At 49.3% G+C, this 15,808-nt stretch overlaps 1 protein-coding gene across 10 annotated transcripts in view; it reads left to right on the plus strand.

Annotated features, from left to right (window-relative positions):
• MCF2L (MCF.2 cell line derived transforming sequence like) overlaps positions 1–15,808 on the plus strand; it is a 183,953-nt gene that overhangs the window by 116,255 nt on the left and 51,890 nt on the right. For all 10 annotated transcript variants that reach the window (XM_090258627.1, XM_090258629.1, XM_090258632.1 and 7 more), the window contains 2 exons: positions 6,465–6,548; positions 9,810–9,924. In XM_090258627.1, the coding sequence (XP_090114753.1) occupies positions 6,465–6,548; positions 9,810–9,924 (199 nt within the window). The remainder of the gene's footprint in view (positions 1–6,464; positions 6,549–9,809; positions 9,925–15,808) is intronic.

Below are 15,808 nucleotides of genomic sequence, written 5' to 3' on the forward strand. Positions count from 1 at the left end.
CAGGGAGAGTCTGTTTAAGATCTTGAATCAGAAATCTACTTAGACTCTAAAAAAGAATTGATACAAAATGACAATGAGGTGATTTAAAATCCCTCTGCTAGTGGCTGAATGTGAGTTCTTTAACCATTGATGCAAGGGTAAGGCACTCACGAAATCAAATATCGCAGTGAGGACCTTGCTATCACTATAAGACCACTCTGAGTCACATGAGGGAGGCACCAAATGCCCAGCTTCTGTTTCTCTTCTTTTGAGCTCTTCTCCATGGCTGTCTGTAAAGCCAAACCTCTCCCCCACATTAGACATGCCCCCTTGTAGCATCTCTATTTGCTAACCCCCCCCCCCCCACGAGAGACACCCACCTTGATGCTGCCTCAGACTGGCTGGCACCCTTGCCCCTCCATCCCTTCTGTGAGCTGCTGCATCTAGAATTCCCGCACATTCTATCACCATTGTGTAGCATCAGGCAAGTCACTCAACTTCTCTGTGCTTTAGTTTGCTCATCCAAAAAATGGGATAATAGTGTTTCCACCTCTTGGCTTGTTGTGACAATTAAGTGCATTAATACATAAAAGGTATTTTAGTATAGTTTTACTGTGACTGCTATTTCTACTACGATGAAAGATTTTCTATGCAAACCAATTAAAATGCAACTTAGTTGCTCCAGCCAGCCTGTAAGTTTAAGAAATTCTTATATTTCTCTTATATTTTCCATTATGCCAACTGGTCACAATGTAGATGTCCAAGACATACTTGCTTTCTTGATTGACTTAAGACCTTGGTGGAGTTTGGGGTTTGTTTTTATTTTCACTTGAATCTGTGTCGTTGGCTTAGTGAGTCCTGTGTTGGAATTTCATTTAAGACTTTTTCTTTGTTTTAATAAGCTAGCTAGAGTATCATTTCCCCAAGAATCTTATTTTCAACATCAATTCTGCAGTAGTTAGGAGGTGTTATGCACATCCTTTCCCCTACTCCTCCAAATCCATGACCAGTCACATCTTGGGGTGGCATTGCTGGTTTTCTTAGAGCTTCTACAACAGAAGGTTTGTATGATACTTCCTAAGTCTTTTCAACTACGGAACCCCTCTCTCCCTGATGTGGAAGAGTGCTCTGTGGGGCGTGCAGAGAAATGATTTTCTAGGAGTTTGACCCCAGAGACCCCAGCAGTGGGAGTCGGAGCCCCTGGAAAAATGCTCCATGCTGGTTGGGGTAGCCAGGCAGGTTGTGGGCACTGCTTATACTCTGATATAGATCAAGGTAGCTCACTGGCCTTGGCCTATGTGCCGTCTTCGTATGCTTGGACAGGCTGCCCGGAGCCTGTGTTAAGGAGGATGCTGAGGCCTGCCAGAGAGCCAGCTGGAATAGAAAACATGCAATTCATTCAGGTGAGATTTCCTGTCAGATCTGCAGGTGTGCCTCAGTGAGCCTTCCAGGTGATTCCTGCGCACCTGGAGTTCCAGATGTGTTGAGCGAGTGGGCATACAACCTTGGAAAATGCAGTTCTGGAGATTATACTGTGAGGGGGTTCACAGGGCCTCCCGTGTGCACAGCTTCAGCTGCAGAAGTGTCCACTGCAGTCCCATCCAGCCAGTTCTGCGTGGTGGACTGAGCCCCAGCACCCACAGAGGAGAGTACCCGTGGCTCCAGCTTGTTTTCGTCTTCTTCCTGATTTCCTCCAACTGGGTGCATGTGAACCAGCACTTTTATGGTGGGAGGTGCATTTCCTTGATGACAATTTCAGTCAAGTACCTTTCATATGGGGTCCTTTATTTTACACTTTGCAAGGATTTGCTTTCTGAGATTAGGAAATCGGAGAGAACATTTGGTGAACTGAGTGAGTTAATGACGCTTTGCACATGATATGAAGTATTTACGCCTAATTAAATAACAAATAACTCAAGATGTGCTGTGAATGAGCAGTCAGCCGACCAAATCAGTAGAGATCTCAAACATCTTGAATGGGGAGATCACAGAACCCTCCACATAGATTATAAATAGAAATGGAGACTTTGCTTCTGTCCTGACCACAAGGACTCAACAGCTGGCGGGAAAGGCATCCCTCCCACCCTGACCTGGAGGGCTCCGAATGGGGTTTGGTTGGAGCCAGTGGCCTCTCCTCTTGTTCCTTCCACACACACTTTGCTCTCGGTTTGGAGATTCCTGGGGTGGGCTTCGTGAAATAGGAATCCTACCCAAGTGAGTTGGTAAAATAACCCCACTTGACTTTCTACCCTGGACTTTGAAAAGACATCACTGTTGTATTTTGATGGAAAATAAACAAAAGCCTTGGGCGTGGACTTTCAGACAGATTTAAATAAGAGAAGCAGCACATAATAGACTTTGAGGCCCAGGGCCTGTCACCAGCTGATGGCCCCTTTGTAAGAGGAGCCTTTCTTGGGCTCCTGTCTCCCTTTGAGTGAGGTCCAAGGTCACCAGTAAACAGCAGGGACCAGCCTTTGAACTGGATGGAATTCAAGGCTCCTCCTAATGCACTGAGACCTACTTAACCTGGGACATTTACTACTTGTAAGTGGATTTTCAGGGTCCTACAAGTTCTGTATCTGCTGCAGCCCCCTCAGGTGGGCTCTGGGGAGCAGAGCAGAGGCACAGAACGCCCCTTCAAGTGGACAGGCAGGGGTGAGGTGCCACCCTCCTCCAGTACAAAATTGTCCTACCCTAAAGCAAATCCTCGAGTCAATTTGCAAGAGGAAGGAAGTTTGCAGCCATAGCCTAATTGTATTAGGATGAAAGATCTAAAGATAAAAGCATAATGCCACCCTGGACTCCAAAATTACTGTTATACCAGGCAGGATCCGGGTAACAACTTCGTAGGAATATATTTCGGCAGCTGAGGTGTCCCCCTCTTTGTCCTCATCTGCAGCTGAGCTGGGTTCCAGGCCAGATAAGACCTTGTGAGTTAAGTGGGCCGTTCGTTTGTCCCTGACAGGCGCCAAAGAGGGCACCCTTCCCAGATGGGCTCCCAGTGCTGGTGCTGGGAGGCCACTCAGCCCGTGTCCTCGCCACCTTGTAGGGGATTGTAAGAGAAGCACTGTCCTCTCCCATCCTGTACCCCTGCAACTCCAGTCCCTTCTCAACCTCTCTTCTCAACAGCGGCTCTGTGAGGGGCTAATTGCCCGGGAGTCTCCCTTTACATCGCGCAGAGACAGGAATGCTGAAAAGGGTGTTTGTCTGTAAGGCATTGTGCTCTCACAGAGACGGTCTGTGAGGGAGGGCGGCCCTGCCTGACCCTTTTACTGAACTGGCGGGTTGGGCGACCCCACTTCCTGTCCCAGACCTCTGACACTGGAGCAGTACCCAGGAACCAAGGCTCACTTGTGTCACCATCAAGCACCTCCATTTCCTTTGGAACCAGTGGCCGCAGCATAACTCTTTTACACAATTAAACACAGTAGACAAGGACTGTGAAAAAAACTGTCAGCACAAAGTGCAAAATTGCCCTGTCTTTGAGGGAGAGTAAAGCTGCGGGGAGGATGAAAAATTACAGACGTCCAGAGCCTCGTATGACAAATTAAATGCATGTGCCTTAACCCCAGGTGGGAAATGTTCATTATTTTCAGTTTTCTGAGGCGTGGCAGTGACTGTTTAAGGTGAGAGTGGTTTTCAGATCCTCCATTTGTATGAACATATCTTTGCACAGTTTCCAACAGACTCTGTGCACAGAGTAACCCCATTTTTTAAACCTAAAACGGGGCACTTGGTCTAAAGTACAATATGAGAATTAGTTCTGCCCCAAGAAGTTCACAAGTGTTAGTTTCCCCGCTTGGCTGCAGGGTAGCACATTGCAGCAATCAGCAGTCTGTAGGCTTTGCGCCCACGTGGCCTGCAACCAGCCTATGTGCAGGCCACGAAGAACTTTGCCCAGTTAGGTGGATTATAAATGATGCTCTGGGAAGTCATTCTGCTGTTCTCCTCTTGCCACATTTGTTCAACACATGTTCTTTGAGTTCCTTCCATGGGAACCACTGAGGCAGGCCCTGGGGCTAGGACAGCTGTGAGTGGTGGGCATGGTGGATGCTCCATGGGTGCTGGTAGGATGCTGTGAGGCCCAGCCCAGGCTAGGAGCTTCCCCGAAGAGTGACATCTCGGCCAGGACTTGAGTGGGATTAGACTGGCAAACAGATATGGGAAAAGTATTAGAGAGTGAATAGCTTGTGCAAAGACCCTGAGGTCAAAGGGGCCTTGGCCCAGTTAAGAGAGTTTAAGATTGTGAGGGCAGCCGTCACCCGGGGAGGAGAGTAGGTGAGGAGGGCCCAGAGATGTCCCTCCATGGAACCAAATTCGCATTAACAAAGGTCAGCCACTGAGACTGTCACTCTGTCACAGAAAGTATAGGAATGGTCAGTCATATCAGCTCTGTCTCTAGTACGTAGGAAAGCCGTCTGCCATCAGGGTGAGCTGGACAGAGAACAGCCTGTGGTATCCATAAGTGAGCTTAGGGATGTGAGAGTTTGTTTGTAAGAGGAGGTGCTGCCTTGAAGCCTCTGCCTCTCAGAATCAAGCCTAAGAAATACTGTAGAAATGTATACCATCAGGGGCCTTGACATTTACAGTTTTCTTTCTTCACAAGTTGGTGAAGTCTGGAAGTTGAGTCCTGTGGGAGATTTCAAGATCCAGAGCAGAAATTTCCAGAATCATGGCCAGGTCTAGGAACCACTCTGGCCTAGCATCTTGCTTGTCACTGATGTTGGGCCCTCACTTGTTAAAGGATCTTCCAGCGCACATTGTCTGGGCTGTTTTCTGCTGCCCTGGGATGTCTCCAGGCTTCAGGGGCATGCTTCCCCCAGGGTTACAGAGCCTGAATTGGAGGAGAGGTAGCCCAAGTTTCACCTGTGATAGTGCGGTTATTCCTTCCCATTGAGAGAAGAGAAAAGCAACATAAAATCTAAACTTCCAGGCTGCCATATGAATCGCACCTGACACTCATTCCAAACAAATGAGGTGCAGCCTGGAATTAAAAATATATTTTTCAAGCTCTCTTGGAGTGATTGTTTCCAACCCTCTTTCTCTCCCACAAAAGAAAACCATGGCTGAGACATCTAAGTGCACACCGGGAAATGGCATCGTGCCACCAAGATGTCCAGGGAAGGCCCAGGGAGGTTCCTGACTGTCTGACTGTCAGAGTTTAATGAGCATTTACTGTTACTCCTTTCCTGACTCCAAATGCTGCTGCTGCTCTGTTGGGCCCTAGCAGGCCCAGTAGCCCTATCCCTTGTCACGTTCTCCGCAACACGAGCAGAGTTGAAGGGCCATCCAGTCCTGACAGCTGGTGGTTCCACAAAGGACACAGCCAGGATCTTTGGGATCCGCCTCTGTGTTTAAGTGTGTCACCTGTTTACACTTGCTTATTCGCAAGACCAGAAGAACAGGATTTAAGGCTGATCTGGGCAGATAGCACTTTGCTTCCTCCACTGGAATTTTCAGGGTAAAAGATCTTCATGACCCATATTTCCAGGTTGTTCATGGCCTGGGTCTTGAATTGGGTGTAGAAGAATTGACTTTTTAAGCTGTTTGCAAGGCATCAATGTGAGTCATGAGTCTCTTTAAAGAAAATGTGTTAATGTTCAAGACTACAAATTTTGCTATACAGCTAGCCTGGCATTGACTCAGAAAAAGCAAAAGACACCTGAGTACACCCAACATTTTGGTCCACCTGCCGACACCCCAGCATGACACACTGTGCAGTGATCTCACATCTTCAGTCAGTCTCCAGGTTTTCCCCTAGAGTCTTGCAAAACCTTCTCACTTCTGGCCGATGCCACCAGGGTGTGGCTTGAAGTACTGCCAGTTTACTCCCAAACTCCTGATTTAGAACTTGCAGCCTGCAGCCTGCTAAGCCATTTTTCCTCTCAGCGCCAGGCTCGGGGACTTGGCCCAGCAGCCTCCTCAGTGTCGTTGTCAGGCAGGTGGCAAAGCCTCGCACGGTGTGTGTTTGTAGGCTGCAGACCCACTACAGTGGCCAGGTTTCCTCTCTGAGCAGCAAGTCTTTGCATAGGCAACAGGTAAGGGCCCAAGAGTTGCCTGGACCACTTCCAAAACATGGGTGGAGACTGAGAACAAGGTGCGTCTGTTTTTGGTGCTGCTCATTGACTGCTTGCTGGTTGTAGGAGTCAGTCCTGCAGCTCCCAGCCCGCCGCCTTTCCTCACGTCTCCCCTTCTGCCTCATGTCCCTTCTGTCCCCCTCCCTGCCTCCCTCCTCTCTCTCTGTCTTTCTCTGTGCCTCTGACACACACATTTTAAATATTGAGGAATCACTCGGCACTCAGCTTTTTGTGCTCTGAGAAACAAAGGTTTCTGCGTATTGGAAACAGATTGTTTTCCAAGCACAGGACTCCTGGCCCCTTAGTTGTCCGCTGATGTGCGAAGCTGCATGGGGCTGACCCAGACTTGCAGCATGTGGGGCAGTATTTCCGCTGAGTGACAGGTGTGTCCGTCTGCTCTCCCTCCAGATGAAATCATGCACCAGGACATCACCCCTCTCTGCGCTGCCGACATCCAGGACCAGCTGAAGAAGCGCTTTGCTTACCTGTCCGGTGAGTGTCAGAGGCGGGGGAGTGTAGGGGCAGGTGTCTGCATGGTGAGTGGGTGGCCTCCCCTCGGTTCTGGTTCTCCATGACCCAAGTGGTCCTACTTCATGTGGTGGGAACTGGGGACAATCCACTCGCAGCCTCTTTTGGTTTAACCAAGGGCCCGGGAGAGGCTGTAGTGATGTCTCTGCTGGTTGGCAAGCAGCCATGGGAAGAGCTGGCCAGAGGTCAGCTGGGGTCCTGGGAGGGAAGCAGCCCCAAGCAGGGCTGGCTGCAGTCTCTTGGACTCCAGACCTTTTCTGTAACAGGTACAGTAGGAACAGGGTGGTGTGGCGCAGTTAGCCCCATTCTCGCAGCATCCAGGGCCTGGGCGCTTCCCCTCAGTGAGCAACTTAGGCTTCCATGGCTCCATCCTCTGGGAGGAGGCCCTGTGGTGTTGCCGACAGAGGCAAGGGGCTGGCACTGCTGCTGGGGTCTGTCCTGGGTAGCTGCATATCCCCAGCCCATCTTGGTGCCGTCCTCCTCTCGGGTCCAGCTTCCTCCTCCACTCCTGTGAGACGTCCTGCCATCCTGCTGTCCTGCCCAGCTGGCATGGTGTGGGACCCCAGCCGCTGGGCAGAGCTGGTGCACAAGGCTGCAAGGGGCATGATGACTGTAGCTCGTTCTCAGAGCTGAGTGGGTCACTTCTCCACCCGGGCAAGTCTGCCTGCCCTGGGCTAGTTCAGAAAGAGTCGTGCACACCTTTCTTGTGCTGTTAGTTAGGGGGCTTCCTGAAACTGAAGGAACTCAACCTCTGCTATCCTCCTGGCCCTCTTCTTGCAGCTAGTCCTTTACCCTTGGCCAGCAGGCTGGGGCTCCCTCTTGAACCTCAAGAACCAAGCCTGCTCCCCAGGGCCTCCCTGGCCTCCCCAGTGCTGGGAGCTGCTCCTCAGGCCAGCCCCACATGGTTTTAGCCGACCTGACCCCCAATACATAGACCCGAGGTGTGGATCTGGGGTTTATGTGCCTCTTGACACTGAAGATTGTGAGCAGGAAAATGGAGCCTCTGGGATTTGTTGACAATGAGACAGTCTTGATTTTTATGGAGTGATCACCATTAGGGGTGCTGGCCTCATGGAGGAAGTTGGGAAAGTGGGGTATCCTTAGGAGAAATAAAAATCCCCCAATAGGATGGGCCATGGCCGATGGCGATGGAACACTTAGGAAAGGAGCTGCAGTCTCTTTGCTGGCTCCATCGCATCTCCCCAAACTTTTCACACCATCCTCAAGCCCCAAACAGCTCACAGCTCTGTGCACTGGTGACCCAGACTCATGACCCTGACCTTCCTCCAGGTTACAATCCCACCGTCCCTTAGCATCTTTGGTACCTGGGGAGGAGGCAGACCCCCAGGTTGCCCCGCATCCAGACACATCTTCTCTCTGGTATTCAGATGATGTACAGGTGCTCAGGAAAGGGCTTTGCAAAAGTAATTAAGGTCTTAAGTCAGCTGATGGTAGGATTGTCCTTGGTGGACCTGACCTAATCAGCTGAGCCCTCAAAGGGACCAAACTCCTCCTGCAGGAGGGATTCCAAGTACGAGGGACTGATGTGACAGATCTTCCACCGGCCTTGAAGATGGGGGATAGGAGGGAGCGCCTGGCAGGGAGTGTGTGCCTCTGGGGGCTGAGAGCAACCCAGACAACAGCAGCAGGAACTTGAGGGCCTTAGTCCCACAACAGAGGGAGCTGAATTCTGCAAAGACCTGAATGAACTTAGAATACGAGCCTGGCCCCAGGTGAGACTACAGGCCTGGCTGTTACCTGGACTTCAGCCTGCAAGAACCTGCTGAGCAGGCCATGACTCTGAACTACACAACTGTGGGCTGTTGGTGACATTGCCAAGTCTGTGGGAATGTGTTAGAAAATGAACAAACCCTTCCAGCTTCAATGTCTAAAACAAACGTAGACTATCCTGGATTTTTATCAAAGCTCATGGAAACTCTCAAGCAAAACCTGGAAGGAGTCCTTCTCTCCCTTCCACCTCCCATCCATCAGGAAATTCAGGATAAGATCTCACTTCAGGGGCTCTGACTTTGGGGGCTTCACTCACATGTGGTACCGTGGTCCCCTTCATATAGGCTGCCCCTGATTCTCTGGCAGTGCCTGGGCTTCCTTACTGCCTGATGGATACAGGGCTCTTGGATGCAACTGGTTTCCAGGAGGGAGCTCTGAGTGAGGAAGCTGGACCCTGCAGTGTCTTACGGCCCAGCCTTGGGAGTTACACACATCACTTCTGCCACATCTGAGGGCCAGAATGGGTCTCCTGGCCAGATTCAGGTTCAATGGAAGAAAAGTGGACCCCATCCCTGGAGGGAGCAGTGGCAAAGAGTGGCATCTGTCTCCAGCCCAGGACACAGGCAAGCAGACAGACCAGAGCCTGGACCTGAGAGAGTCCTGTCTCTTCTCATGTGCCCTCTATGCTAATTCTCCTGATTGTTTGTGGGACAATTCAAACCAAATTTGTCCCAGACCAAATCCACAGCCTTCCTTTCTAAGGTCATCCCTTCCCAACGGCCATGTTGAATCAGAGCTGTGCTCACCTACCTGGATCCCAAGCCACACCCCTGGCCGCTGTTCCTGATTCCTTGTGCACCATCTCTGTTTTCCCTCGTGCAATGTCAGAGGTAGCTCTCCCCTTGGAAAGTTCCTCCTGGTTCCACCTGTACCCTCCCCTTCCTCCACTTTAAAATGCTAAAGGGCCTCATGGAGGGACTCCATTCAGAACGGAATTGTCTAACATGTGGAATGTCGGAGAAACTACCAAATGCCCCCACACGGGGCATTAGGAGAGGCATTAGGACACAGCCTGGATGGAATGTCATGCAGGATTTAAAATAACGGTCATATCATTTATAAAGACAGAAAACTGTAGTTCACAATGTTAGGGAAGAAGCAAGACGCAAGCTTTATATTCAACACAGTCTCAACGATGTAGAAAAACGCACCAAGAATGGTTTAGAAAGAAATGTGCCCAGTGTATGGTAGCCGCCCATAGTGGCAAAATAATGGGTGATTGTTTTAATTCATCTCCCTTTTTTGTACATTCTAAATACTTCCTTCAATAAGCATGCATATATTTCATAATAAAAATATAACATTGCAGAACACACTGTCAACTTTGAGTGAAATGTTCAGTGCTTATGAAAAACCAGTCATGTCCCACTGATGGCACAGCTCAGGTGCCCCCACCCACCCCCCAGTTAAGTGCTGCCTTTGCTCTCTCCCCAGGTGGGCGGGGGCAGGACGGCAGCCCAGTCATCACCTTCCCGGACTACCCAGCCTTCAGTGACGTGCCGGACAAGGAGTTTCAGAATGTCATGACCTATCTCACCAGCATCCCCAGGTGCGTGTCGCTGAAGCCCCCTGCTGCTTTGCAAGGGGCCTTCCTCAGATCAGGAGGTTGTGGCTGAGGGGAGTTCAGGAGCTGGCTTGATGTTATGCAGCTGAGCAGTGGAAGATGCTGGATCAGAATCCGGTTGTTCAATTGTTCCAGTTCCAGAGCTGGCAATTTCCCCTCACCTGTGGGACGTGCCCGGCTTTAGCTGCTCCTCTTGGAGTCTGACTGAGCCTGGGAGACATTTCCTCCCTCAGAGTCAGTGTCCAGTCTTTCATTAGACAAGCAAGGTGATGCTGGGACAGGGTCTTTCTTCCCCTGGAGGGAGGCCACACTGCAATGGCCGTGACACCCTCCAGGGCTGGGGCCTTGTCCTCAGAAGTGGTGAGAAGGTCACCTCACATTCTGGAACAAGAGCTTCTGCTTCTGTCTGTTACACAACATATGAGGAGACATTCATATAGGGAGACTTTTTAAAAAAGATTTTATTTACTTTTAGAGAGAGGGGAAGGGAGGGAGAAAGAGAAGGAACATCAATGTGTGGTTGCCTCTCGCATGCCCAGCTGGGGACCTGGCCTGTAACCCAGGCATGTGCCCTGACTGAGAATCGAACCGGCAACTCTTTGGTTTGCAGGCCAGCACTCCATCTACTGAGCCACATCAGCCAGAGCAGTGTAGGGAGGCTTTTAACCAGTTGTACACACAGAGAAGGAAAACTCTGACTCCAAAAAACCTCCGCTGCCTTGCGGCATACCTCTTCAGGGGAAAGGCTAAGGGAGTAAACCCCGACAGAAAATCCGGAGCCGGAGTCCCTAAGGCGGTTTGACGTTGTAGTCAACACCGGCAACTCCTGCGGCGCACCTGAAGCCAAGCTGTATTGACTCCGTCTTTCCCTTGGACCCTTCAGCTGCGAAGAGAGGGGGGGTCTGCTGCATGGGCAACAGCAGACCCTCCATATCACCCTGCCCAGGCTCTGTAGCTTCAGCTTCACTGGAGAGGACACTCCAGCGTCATCGCAAGATGTCGATTCAACATGGGAGGAGACAGATACCATGTCACTCCCGAGTCGGACTGCACAGCCATTCTCGGCGGTGCAGATAGACTCTTAAGAAGCTACACCATCGTCTCTCGAGACGGACGGCTGCCGCCGCCGACGACACACAGAAGCTCAGTGTAACAGGCACTGGGGAATGCTGTCCTTCATTCCTCTCTGTCTATATGCGAAAGTTTCAGAATTTGGGTAACTTAGAGCTCTATGAAGTAAGCTAATCTCAAAAACAGGCCAAAACAGCAAGTTTGATCAACTGGTACATGACATACAAAAGCCACCAATCAGTAATGGCTGATCACCAGCAATATGTGCTGGGGGGTGGGGTGGGGGAATGCATAGATTATTCTAGCAACGTGGCTGGTGGTGGAGGAAGGGAGGCTGGGTAAGTTGGGGGAGGCTCTGGGCAGATGTGGGTGGTGAATGTCCTTTGACAGGAAAAATATGGCAATGAACTCCCTGGCTCAGCAGTGGGGGGGTCTAAAGTCACCTTGTCCTTTCTTTGTACATACACGCTTCCGTGTGCCAGGCTCCAGGTGGCCGAGCTGAGACAGGAGGGATGGCTGGCACCCTGGGAGCTGAGCAGCCTTCCTTAAGAACCCCCTCTGGCCAGCTGTTCCCCCTCAAGGGGCTCAGGGAAGTGCTTCAAGGTGGCAACTACCATACTACACAATGTCTCCATTTATTTTCTCCCTTAACCCTCAAAACTACAGAGACAAGAAGGCAATTGTGAGCCCATTCTATAGACGAGGCCACTGGACCTCAGGGATGATGTCACTAAAGTAAGATCATATATCTAGAAAGTGCCCAGATTCAGACTCCCCATGTGGAGTGACACAGAGGGGTGTCCTTTGGGTGGGTACCCAGAACAATGCTCTAGAGCTCTGTGTGCCCAGTGGCAGGATGCCTAAATGGCAGTGGGGACTCGCTGGGACAAACAACAAGCAGAAAGGGGCTGCAATTTGAGCATGAAATGATGATCTCAGCAGTGGTTTTAGGGAAGGACAAGTTCAAATGCTTTTAAAAAGAAAATGGGTGCGACAACATGGATAGAACTAGAGAGAATTATGCTTAGCAAAATAAGCCAGGCAATGAAAGAAAAATACCATAATGTATCACCTAATACAGGAAACTAATGAACAACACAAACAAATGAACAAAACTGAACAAGAAACAGAGTAACTGTTATCAGAGGGGAGTGGGAAGGGAGAGAAGGGGATAAGTAGGGGAAGGGTTTAGCAAAGGAACTAGTATAAATAACCCATGAACATGGACAATGGGGTCGGGATGGACCGTGGGAGAAGTGGTGGGCTGGGTGGGGGGTAGCAATGAGGGAAAAAGTGGGACAATTGTAACAGAAAAACAATAAAAATAAAATTTAAAAAAAAAAAATGGGGACAGCTGTGGTTGACAGTCTGGTTGGTCTTCCGGAGGGTAGCCTTCTGTGCCAGCTTCTGGAGCCTCCCATACAGGGATTGTCTCCCAGGGGTGGACGGTAGTTCCACAGCCAGCAAAGGCCAGAGCTCTCATCCCTCCCTCCGCCAGTGGCCCCTCGGCCCCAGGCCTCTCTTTAAAGCCTAGTCAGTGGCGGGAGCCAATAAGATTTGATGAACACTGAATGCTAAGTATATGAACTCACTTCTCAGATGCCAAAACTACTCTTGATCCTTATATCATTGAGCTATAAACTGGGCATCTCCTCCCTTTTATTAAACCTCTTTCCATCATTTCCATTTTAGAACATCTTATGCAGTTGTTCACTTATACTGAACAGAAACTGGGTAGAACCTGAGGAATTCAGGGGCTGTGGATGCTGAGAGAGCTCAGCACATGGACGTGCATCATGATCTTTGCTTATAGACCAGCTCTTGAGCCTTGCAAGGCCTCCTCACTACCCAGCTCATTTTCTCTCTGTCTTGTTCTCCTACCCTCATTTAGGGACTTAAAAGTCCTGTAGATGAAAATATACCACAAGCCATCTCTGTAGATTTAGGCACAGTTCCCAAGCCCTGGCCAAGGCAGTGGCTAGCCCAGGACTCGGTGCCTGGAAAGGGCAGCTTTGCTGCAGTAACCACTCAGCACCGGCTGAACAATCAGGAGTGAGACTTGTGGGGTGCTCTGTTTGGTCTCCTACTCCCTATCTAAGATGGGTTCAGTGGAGTAAATCCTTCTTTGACTGTGAATGGAAACTCAGGTTTACTGGTCACTCAGATTTTAAAAGGTCAAAGAATAATTTTATATCTGGAAATGTCAACATCCAACATTCTGAACCTAATATAGAGATGTACCTCTTCTCCCCAGGCCACAAGCAGACAGGAGGCTGGGAAGGGAGCAGAGAGGTTTCTGACATTGTCTCAGGACCTTCCAGGCTGGTGACATCTTCTCCCCTGGGGGTCACTACCCTTGCTGGTCTGGCTGGTCCTCAGCCTTTTTGGCCTCAGGGCCTTTGTACTTGCTGTCCTTCTGCTGGGTCTCTGGGGATGCTCCTTCTCATACTCCAAGCCACCTCTTCAGGGAAGTCCTCTATTATGCCCATCATCCCTTCATCACCAGACCCCTCCCCTCTCAGGCTTATTGGCTTCATGGGGCTTATCTGAAATGGTGGTAATTACTCTACAGTAATTACTCTCTGTCTGCCCTAGAATGTAGGTCCTGGGGAGTGGGTACATGGCTCCTTGGTAAATATTTGCTGGACAAAGAAACTTCATCTGCAGGTGAAAAAAGTAAATTCACATATGTCAGTCTGCCTAATGTGACGTAGGATGTCCTCTGTGATTTCTTGCTTCAGCATACTTATCTCCTCTTCAATTAGAATAAGTGGATTTTGTTTTTCTCTTCTTTTATTTTTAAGGGTTTTTATCCCCAATATAAGGGAGCCTTTTCAAAACCATGCTCTCCAAGAATGTATGCACAATACATACGCAAGATCAGTGGGCAGGGAACACAAATTTTCCTTTGAAAGCTGAGGAGTTATTGCACATTACATTTACTTTATAGTACATAGTGTTATAAAAGTGGCCAAGGCACCAGTGTGAATATTTGAAGCCTAGACCCACGGGCTCTGTTTCCAGGGAAACTGGTGTATATTGGGCCTTCATTTGTGTTTGTTTTATTCATGTTTCTCTTTTCCTGTTGAGGATGATAAAAAGCCGGAATGCTAGAGTGATGGATCTGAACCAGTTAGACCCAATGTGCCCTTTTCATCCAGAAATAAAACCCCTAAACAATAAAATCCAGCACATCCGTCATTTCAAAAGAGAGCTGCAGTGCCCTAACATGAAGGACCAACAGAGAAAAGGAATTACGTGGTATGTGTGTAACAGGCTGTTCAGGAGTCATGAAGGTCAGGCAGGTGCCTGCACCCATGTGTACAACTCTGAGTCCATCAGCCTCCAGAGTGCTGTCAGTCATAGACTTCGAAGGGGATGCAATTCAGGATACCATCCCTGACAGAGGGAATAATTTTTGGTTAAGTGCTAAAGAAAAGTGCAGTCTTCTACCAGTTCACACAGCAGTTGCATTCCTAGAGAATTTAGTGTACATTAAAAATGTAGGGAGAAACATCCTATGTCTATAGGTAAAGCAAGGGTCCCCTCCATCCTTGTCTTCAGGATGAGGGACCAGCTTGGTGCTGGAGGAAGACAGTGACAACTGAGAGACACATCCAGAAGCATCTGAAGTGGCCCAGGGTGCTGCCCTTTGAGCAGCACCCAAGTGTGGGGCAATCCCCATGTTCTCCTGTTGAAATTTGGGGAGAATAGTCCCCCCACCCCCAGCCTCCCTCATTTACTGGAGGAAGGGCACACTGCCACCTGATGGACATAGCCAACATTGCAGTCTGTCACCTCAAGGGTCTATTTTAAACAAATTGGAGTCAGGAGCTGGGCAGGTGCTTCTGGAAAGAAGGACCAACTCCTCCCACAGGCAAATCATTGGCATAGGATTTATTCCAAATTGCTGCTGAGCCAGAACAGCCTCTAAGTAGAAAGAGTGAAATTTAGAACCAGGTGTGTGCTTTTAAATGTCAATGCAAATTAAGTGGATAAATCTCTCCTGAAGGCTGCTTTAAGAAACATTAACTCTTGCAGTTGTTAACCAAGCATTAATTTTATTCATTATGTGCTAATTTTAGCTCTTCTGTTATGAATGCAAATGACAAAAGTTCCAATTTTAGCCATTATATTTGATTAATAGTTATTGATCATTGTGAAATATTACAAGGAAACAGGCAGGCTTCGTCCAGCTGTAGCAGACATATGTGAATACAGGCAAATTATTGTCCCTTGGTAAAAAGACTCCCCCAGGCTGGTGTGACTTAGTTGGTTGGGCATTGTCCCATAAACCGAAAGATGGTGGGTTCCATTCCTGGGTTTCAGGTTTGGTACTGGTTGGTGCACGTGCGAGAGGCAACCAATCAGTTATTCTTTCTCACATTAATGTCTCTCTCTTTCCCTTCCCCTCTCTCTAAGATCAATGAACATGTCTTGGGGTGGGGATTTAAAAAAATGGAAAAGAAAAAAGAAAAACAACTCAGTAAAAGGGAACATAGGAGGACTTTATGATTAATGGGGTAGTGTAGCAGCTGGGATCCAGCCAACGTGGTAGCCACACTGTGGGGGTGTCCCTGTGAGCTCTTGCCTTGGCTAGAGGGCTGGGTTTCATGCTCAGATGCCTACAACTCTTGCAAATCCTAGTGGGGTCTGTTTTCCCTCATCTGCCGGGCCTGGGTAGGGGATAAACTCAGGGACTTGAAGGGACAAGTGACAGGGAACCACATGTGCAACCCTGGAGAGTGGGCCTATGACCTCCCTACAGACAGTCACATGATAGAATGGCACAGGAGTG

The sequence above is a fragment of the Furipterus horrens genome, unplaced genomic scaffold (assembly GCF_987537825.1).
Source record: "Furipterus horrens unplaced genomic scaffold, mFurHor1.1.pri manual_scaffold_12, whole genome shotgun sequence".
Taxonomy (NCBI): domain Eukaryota; kingdom Metazoa; phylum Chordata; class Mammalia; order Chiroptera; family Furipteridae; genus Furipterus; species Furipterus horrens.